This window comes from Antedon mediterranea, chromosome 5 (assembly GCF_964355755.1).
Source record: "Antedon mediterranea chromosome 5, ecAntMedi1.1, whole genome shotgun sequence".
NCBI lineage: Eukaryota > Metazoa > Echinodermata > Crinoidea > Comatulida > Antedonidae > Antedon > Antedon mediterranea.
This window is the reverse complement of record NC_092674.1, coordinates 11887780-11896848: the sequence shown is the minus strand read 5'-3', so window position 1 is coordinate 11896848 and position 9069 is coordinate 11887780. Positions and strand designations below refer to the sequence as shown.

Below are 9069 nucleotides of genomic sequence, written 5' to 3'. Positions count from 1 at the left end.
GAAATGCTATTAATAGAAACTGTAATCCAATAGTATAAGAAGTATAAGGAATGATCTAGAAGGTTTTGAACATATTGTATATAAGGAGAAGTATGACAATTGTATAAAAAGGGAGAAGGATTTTTGATTGAAGAAATTTATGAAGAAAGTTGTTGGATATGAGAGGTTGGATATTATATTGTAAAAGTTATCTTGAAGCTGTTGTTTAAAGTGCTTACTGGATTGTTAAAAGTTAAAGTTGATTGAAATTAAAGCTTTGTTTTTTTAGTTATTTGACAACTTTATAGATTTTTTTGTGTATACTTTTATGTCACACGGGAGTTTCTAAAGTATTTTCAACAGCTCGGAAACATACGTAAAGGGAGTTCGTGACAATAGCAAAGAAAGAAAACTGTTAGTATAATAAAGTAGAAAGTAGACCTTCAGCTCATGAAATTATTTATAATAATATTATTATTATTATTACATACTTCATCCATTTTTCGTAAATGTTGCAGGATCCTTATGCATACTAAAACTGTTTACATTTGGTCTACGTGTTAAATGGATATAAGTAACTTTATTGGTGTACAAACCCAAAAGTGTTCTGTTTATGTTTGTAATTGTTTGTTGTTGAGAGAGCATGATTAAAGCTCACTTTTATCAAACTGTATGTGAAAGGAAAATGTGGTGTGCACATAATATTAACACGATGACGTTATATTATCATTACCATAATTGGGCACATCGTACCTATTTTGTCCAACTAATTTGATAGACTAGACAAAGTTTAAGTCATCCTATTTTTATTTGTTCAATTATTAAACACGTATTTTTACAAGTGTAAATTGGAGTAACAAGTTCTTTTGTTTCTTATCTACTATTAAAGGTCTTGTAGAATCATCAACTTCTCTATCTATACCATACAGAGGTAACGTTTCTAGTTAACTAATTTTGTTTTATGACAACGCCTTACTATATAAACAGGACATCGAGATTTACGATTGGGCTAATTAAGTTCTTCTTCCTATTACCGGCGTATTACTTTGTTGTCGCACACTTATTCTTCTAAAAATAACCTATACATTGTATTCTGGTTCTTTTATTTAAAAAAAAATACACATAAAATAATACAGATTCATAAAAGTGGTCATAATAATAAGAATCGAATTGCGGCTCAACCGTTTAAGTTACATAAAAATAGAAAGTATATACATTTTAGAATTAAAAAATTCCAAATGTAATTCCAATGTTTTATTTATTTCTAGATGATTATGTAGGGTGCTACATTTCCTTAATCATTTTAACTGATTATAACACAAGTACCGATGACATGGATATTGACACGTGCGTTGAATACTGCTATGGACATAGTCTGCCCTATGCCTCACTATTAGGTGGTGATGAATGTATATGCTTATATGACGTCGGCTCAATGACAGGAGTAAACAAAACCGAGTGTAAATTACAATGTCCAGGGAAACAAACGGAAACGTGTGGGGGTCAGCGGGAGTTACAAGTTCACAGGACAGGTAAGGAAACGTATGCATCATGTATTGATTCTGTGATGTTTAGAGTAGAGCCTCAACAGATGTTTTAACTTTCAATACTGTATAATTGATCTTTTGTCTGTATCGTCCATGATTTTGAATCCTCTAATAGTTCTGGCTTTTCAGTCGACGTGTCGTTTAAAAAAAGGCTGTTTACATATATATTTTTAATTGAATTCTTTTCTTACTCTTTTAAATTACTGGCAAATTACGTCAATAGGATTTGTTATGGGAAATAGCTCAACTTCATTACACACGTCATCTCAATTGGATGTGCATAGACAAACAAGAACTCCGGGTCTGTTTCCATCCGACGTGATTACAGAGATTTCGCTTCTCACTACACAAACTTATGAAGTAAGTTTATTGATAAATAAATAACTCTAGTAAAACTTGCAACATTTTATTTGCACAGACTGCTTAATGATGATAACAGTTGCTCTTAAATCATCAGGTGCTGGTTTATATAAATATTACAGCACTATAAAATTCGTCACTTTTTATCACACAAACTTCTTACAATCTGCTTATCCCACTTACCTTCTCGAACTTTAAAGACTTGAAAATAACGTAATTCGTGCCATCAGCTGGTTTGTTTATACTATTTGTTGACTCACTTTTATCACAAGTATAACATTTTGAGAATTGAAGATATTAATATATATATAATTGGTATTTATTATGTAAAACTTATTGATTGCAATTATTTACGTCTTAAAAAATATATTAGGAAATTTAGACGGTTCTTCACATACTTAAGTCCAAACATTTAATTATGTTTATATAGTTTTGTATTTCGTTTACGGCCCTAAGCAATTCTCTGTGTGTTTAAACTTTAATTTATATATATTTTGATTATTGCCAGAGAATTTAAGAAAAAGATGAATAAATTATTATTTGTTTAATGGTGTCTTTAATGGCATCACTGATAATGTATCGTACCCTTAGATGAGTATAGTTACTGTTTTTTTTAGATAGACTTTTCGCCGATTTCATGGATTGCGTCAGAAGAACCACGCATTTTGAATCTATTAAAGACATCTTCGAAAGGAAACATTACCTTAACAAACGAATCAAAATGTAAGACAAAAAGTAGATTTTATTACTGAAATGCAATTAATAAACAATATAACTCATTTAAGCAGTTTTAATCTCATCTTTATTGGACGACGGTTGTAAACATTCAGGAACTTTGGACTATAGATAGTTTGCTGTTAGGATAATTAAAGAACAATGAATAACGTCATTTAAATAACGGTGAAATGAGTATATATGTTACCTGTATGTACTGTACATTACCTGGGCCGTATAGCTACCAATGCAGTTGGTGATATTTTAGGACAACCTCACTGATTCATTACATTAATGAAATACACCAATAATGTAAGAACAAAAATGGAATAAAACACAATGAAATTTACCCAATAAAACAGTAATTTTAAAAAATAGTCAACCAACCGGAAACAATACGTCACAGTTTTTAATCATCCTTTTATAAAGCAAAAGTAATGTTCTGTATATCTTTTCTCTTTAGAATACCTTTTAATAATTTAGCTACAAAATTACAAATCAAAGTTTGATTTTATTATCTTTATTTCCAAGATATTGGAAACAAAATATAGTATTTTGTTAAAACTATTAGGCCTACTGCTTTTTGTATTTGATTAATATATTCTTTTCTTCTTTTCTTCATACGTTATTTAATCTCACCAATATCAGACATAACAGCATCATGGATTGGAAATGCGACAAATATCAAGGAGGAAATCGATACAAAGTATAATCAATCAGCTTTTGTTACTGTACAGATTCCAGATAATGACGGTTGGTATGATTTATATTGAACATTTAAATTGCAAAACGAAATTAAAACATGACTTCTTGTGTTCCTTAAAGAAGTTGCTTTCTCTGTGGGCAAACAATATCGTTTTCAACGTCCATGCTTTTAACTCACTTTGGACATAGGTATCTTTTTATTATCAAACTGTTTACTTAGCAGGTTGCCAAATTGTCAATTTAAAATAATGTATATATAGAAGAACGCTACGCTACGTAAGTGGGAGAAAATTGTATAACGTTCAAGATTTATCCGAAGGTTGTGTTTATTTAGTCTGTAGAGCCATATTGAAAGCGCATACCTCAAAAACTCTCTAACCTCATCTCAACCTGCTTACGTAGTGGGAGAAAATTGTAAAACGTTTAAGATTTATTCAAAGTTTGTGTTTTTTTAGTTTTTAGAGCCATGTGGACAGCGCATACCTCAAAAACTCCCTAACCTCATCTCAACCTGCTTACGTAGTGGGAGAAAATTGTAAAACGTTTAAGATTTATTCAAAGTTTGTGTTTTTTTAGTTTGTAGAGCCATGTGGAGAGCGCATACCTCAAAAACTCTCTAACCTCATCTCAACCTGCTTACGTAGTGGGAGAAAATTGTAAAACGTTTAAGATTTATTCAAAGTTTGTGTTTTTTTAGTTTGTAGAGCCATGTGGAGAGCGCATACCTCAAAAACTTCCTAACCTCATCTCAACCTGCTTACGTAGTGGGAGAAAATTGTAAAACGTTTAAGATTTATTCAAAGTTTGTGTTTATTTAGTCTGTAGAGCCATGTGGAGAGCGCATACATCAAAAACTCTCTAACCTCATCTCAACCTGCTTACGTAGTGGGAGAAAATTGTAAAACGTTTAAGATTTATTCAAAGTTTGTGTTTTTTTAGTTTGTAGAGCCATGTGGAGAGCGCATACCTCAAAAACTCCCTAACCTCATCTCAACCTGCTTACGTATCTGGAAGATAATAAATAGAGTAACATTAAAGTGACCCTCAAACGATTTAGACTAAAACTTTCCATTGGAAATTTAATATTAGGTTCATATATTGAAAAGGAAGCCATGCTTTTTGCTAAAGGTGTTTAACTTGCTAGAGTGCGGTAAGGAGTGTATTATTCTGTTATTTGCTAAGATTCTTCTGGACAGAATAGCGCCATAAATGTCAGTTGTGTGGGCCTAATAGTATTAACGTTTATTCTTCTTTTAATAGGTAATCTAGCAATGGTTTTGATGTATATTGAAAGTGGCGATGTGCTCAATGGGCCTGGTAATGATGTACCTTTAGATAACACCGTGTATGTATTAAATTCAACGAGGCCTATTCTAATAATAAACTAAATTACGGTACAATTACCTCATTTGTATTCAATAAACTATAAAACGAAATTCCAAAACCTCTCCAGTAAGAAGATCTAGGATGTTCTTTTTTTACTACAACTATATCCATATAAATTACAATTTCTTTTTCTGTAGACATTGACTTCTTGGGAATGCCCATTATCTATTTCACAAACCTTCTGCATTAAACAATATTTTTATAGTGATTTCACCTATTTTTCCGTTGTAGAATGCTCTTTTTGATAACTTTCGCTGTCATATTATATGCACATCATAATTTTTTTGTTTTTATTCTGTACGGAATTTTAGAGGATTAGCATCAGGGAACGTTGTTCATTCATACCTAGTCAGTGGTGTGCTCTCCATAAGTATTTATAGAGAAAATGACAAAGTAGATGCCCAAGTGATGTACTCTCTTCCAATTGTTCCACTAAACGTAAGATAAAAATCCTATGTCCTGACCATTTTTAAACCAGTACATAAAGGCTCGATAAGTAATATCAATGTATCAGCCTTAAAAAATATCTGTAGTTTATGAGTGCCATAATTTATAATTATCTCAATCTGTATATTTTATAAGCGACCTTTTTTAAATGTTGGATATATTTATTATTGTTACTCTTTATTTATAATAGGATTCCTCAGAATATGAAGCGAAGTATGATTGCGTATTCTTTGATCTTCTACCGAGGTAAAGTATTTGTGCTTCCACTCAATTGATGTTGCCAAATTCATTTTAATGCATTGGAGCTTTGTGATGTAGTAATATTCAATTGTGATAATTAGTCACCATTAATCATTCCACAAAAAGAATAACATACAGTGACTCTGGTGTTATCAACGTATCTATTATTTAATTGAAATTATTAGCAAATGGTCAACAAGAGGTTGTCATGTGCGAAATGTCACAGAGAGGTTTGTTCGTTGTTTCTGTTCTCATCTGACGAGTTTTTCAGTGTTAATGCAGATTTCAAAAAATGAGGTAAATATGATATGCTTGAGGGTTTTTTTTTTCATTCATTATAGAAAATTTCGTAGGATTTTAACGTTAACTCAAGTATGTTGTACTGGGTAATCACATTTATTTTATATTTTTTCTTTTAAAAATCCTATTTTAAACACCATTCTTATTGGTGATTGATTTATGTTAAGAAATTGCTATTTGAATTGCTTATTTGTGTTTATACTGTTTTTCAGTTACGGAAAGATGACGAAGTTATAAACACATGGATTACAATAGTCGGATTGAGCTTGTCGATTGTGACGCTGTCTATCAATCTACTAATCTACCTATTACTGAGGTTTGCAATTTAAGTTGAAATTGACATTTTTCTCCCTTTAAAGACTTTTTTACTTAAAATTTCACCTTTGTAAGCTATCCACATTTTAGGTATCAACATGAATTTTATTTATTTTTTGTTGAACTCATAAGGTGTTTTATAAGAAAGAAATTTTGTTTGCTTACATGTTGCTATTCTTCATAAATAGGAACAAGTTAAACATGCGTTACAAGATCCATATCAACCTCATCATTTGTACATTAGGAGTTGATATACTATTTTTATCAGTTCTCAACCAAATAAACCGTAAGGTAGGCACCGTTTCTTTTTAATCCTTTACACAATATTAATTCGTTCAAACTAATTGTGTATCAATTAAAAGGAATTAAAATAGATGATATATTCTTGTGAATACATTTGGTCAACTTTTAATTAGTTTAAATTGAATAATAAAAAATATGATATTCTTTTAAACGTAGACGATGTTTGTATTCATTATAAGATAAAAATATGAATTTTCATTTTAAAATGTGATATTAATCCGATTTGAAATTATCTTTAAAAGAATGTTTCCTTTTCGTTAATACAATAATGATTCAAGGTTCAAGATTCAGTTTTTTGTCACATAATATTATATTATATTATATATCTTAACTTTTATTAGGAATTCATGACCATTTAGAGAATAAAATTTATTTACATTTACAATACACTTGAACATTATTTTTTTCTTTTAGGTGTTATGTAAGACAGTTTCAATCCTCCTGCATTATCTTGTTCTGTGCATGTTTATGTGGATGCTGGCAGAAGCTATTTTCTTGGTTTTAAAAGTAGTATACAACAAGTCTAAAAGATTCAAGCTAGTGCATTACATGTTGTTCTGCTACGTGACGCCTGCGTTCATTGTTGCCATGGTTATAACTTTTAATCATGAATGCTACGTCACTGATACCGTGTATGTATACATTTTCACGAGTTACAATATTAACTGCTGTTATTAATTAGGTGGAGCCTGGAGCCATTGAATAGAGGATTTAATCGATCAACGAATGAAATATTGCGTAATCAATGAAATTATTATTATTATTTAGATATATTAGATAGGTCTAGAGTAGACCATGTTATTGTTAAGAAGATGAGCAACTTTAGATGGTCGTGTTAACGATTACTTGTCTTTATTTTAGATGCTGGCTTAAAGTTTCGTGTCGCTTGGTTGTTGTTATCCCAGCTTGCTTGATTATTGGGGTATGTACACATATCTACTATAAAGCGTTGCATACCTAGAGTCCAAAACTAAAAGGAAAAAATAAAAAAAACTCAAATATAGATACGATAAAGATATTAAGTTACCAAGAATAGAAAATCTACAAACATTTTATCAAATAGGATAAAAGGTTTGACTTCTTTATAATGTAGAAAAACAGTTTTATGTTTCAAAGTATAAAGAATAATTTAAAATAAATCATATTTCCTAATTTTAGATAAACATATTAGTGTTGGGTAAAATGGTACATGTGATTTATAAAAGATCTGGATCAATTGTGACTAAGCCTCCTAAAAAGCAAAACGAGTACAAACAATTAAGGTAAGCCAAATATTTATATTGTTTATGAACATTACGAACTATTACAACCTAAGTTATAGCCTACTGTAATAACAAAAAGTTTGTTTGGTTGGTAAAAATTCCAAGTCATTGGAATAAGTATAATAAAATGAATAAAATCACATTGTAAGATGAAATAACTTAAAAGATTGAGAGCAAACCGGAAGAAAGAACGGCATCAAAAGAAAGAAAGTTTTATTTTTTTGTTCGTGTGTCTTTACTACTTTGTTTACACCGGTAATCTTTGTTTGGATAAATAAATAAGCCTGAACGGGCCCCATCATCTTTTTTATATGCGGTTTTTATTTTAGGAATGCCGTTAGAGGAAGCTTTGTTCTTCTTCCAATTCTTGGTGTTACATGGATAATCGGAGTTTTAAACATCGACTCAACAACCAGTGTGATGGTATATCTCTTCAATATACTCAACTCGTTACAGGGGATATTTCTGTTTGTGGTTTGCTGTCTTCTGGATAACCAGGTATTTTAGAATTCGTAGTTATTTTACTGAAAATGTATGTATCACAAAACCGACTTAATTGTTCTTATTGATCATGGCGAAATGTTATTGGACTCATGAAAGTACTATATATTTTCATCTACTAAATGGGCCTTAATATAAATTTAACCTTCTTTTTTTTTAGATTATGGATCCACTAATGAAGCTGATTGCAAAACACACTCCAGGCAAGAATCGAGTAAACATCAGTAATCAGGTAAATACTAAACAATTGTATCTTCGTTGTATGTATTGGTTAAAAGAATGTACAGATATAAATAATCCACCACACAATAACGAACGTGTCCCAGATGAGCATTAACGTGATGGTAAAATAAATACTAGTAACAGTTACTGAGTGTTACCTAATACTGTAGGTCTACCAATTTAATTCGATTCGAAATGGAATATATTTTTTTGGCAGGGCCGACACAAAGCATAAGAACTTAAAACTGGAGGCCCAGTGTACACATATGGCTCGTGCGAACTTTAAAGAAACGATTACTTCTTTAGAAAGAGTAGGGGGTTACCCCGGTGTACTGGTCCATGCAGCTCCTGTCGTTGTGGGCAGACGAGCGGGCGCCGATTGATGGCAGCACTCGACACGAAGGGACCTTTATTGTATGTGTCGTCCACATCTGTGCGGAATTCAGCCCAGTAGGATGCAAGTCACATGTTATTCCCCCATTTTACGTTTACATAGTTTAAAATATATAAATAAATCCTTGTTTTGCTTACAGGAAGAAAATGTGATTCGCAGAACCGATGCGTTTATAACAGGCCACGTGTGATTGTTGTCGGTGGATACGTGTCGAGGATCTATTCATTGATATTTCACTAGCACCATCCACAACTTCACTTTTATTATTATGCACTACTTTGATTATTAGTATTATTGTTATCACTAGACAAACTAATGTAACATTGTGAATGTAATTTTAATATCGATAATATACAAATATTTAAACTGCACCGAAAAGTATGTTTATTGTTTA

The 9069-nt window shown here is 31.2% G+C and overlaps 1 protein-coding gene across 1 annotated transcript; it reads left to right on the top strand.

The window, feature by feature from the left end:
* Positions 1 to 2532: 2532 nt before the first annotated feature.
* LOC140049691 (adhesion G protein-coupled receptor L4-like) lies at positions 2533 to 8865 on the top strand. The gene is made up of 14 exons (XM_072094641.1): positions 2533 to 2609; positions 3249 to 3353; positions 4566 to 4650; positions 5003 to 5129; positions 5329 to 5384; positions 5564 to 5675; positions 5891 to 5994; positions 6182 to 6284; positions 6711 to 6928; positions 7158 to 7218; positions 7455 to 7558; positions 7888 to 8056; positions 8220 to 8291; positions 8815 to 8865. Exons 3-14 carry the CDS (start codon positions 4577 to 4579, stop codon positions 8863 to 8865), a joined length of 1251 nt encoding a protein of 416 aa, XP_071950742.1. The 5' UTR covers positions 2533 to 2609; positions 3249 to 3353; positions 4566 to 4576.
* The last annotated feature ends 204 nt before the right edge of the window (positions 8866 to 9069 follow it).

Bases quoted from the DNA above. Each gene is read 5' to 3' on its own strand.
- LOC140049691 (XM_072094641.1), top strand. From the start codon at position 4,577: ATGGTTTTGATGTATATTGAAAGTGGCGATGTGCTCAATGGGCCTGGT. The intron at 5,130-5,328 runs GTAAGATAAAAA...TATTTATAATAG, and splicing joins TTCCAATTGTTCCACTAAAC to GATTCCTCAGAATATGAAGC. The intron at 5,676-5,890 runs GTAAATATGATA...ACTGTTTTTCAG, and splicing joins TGCAGATTTCAAAAAATGAG to TTACGGAAAGATGACGAAGT.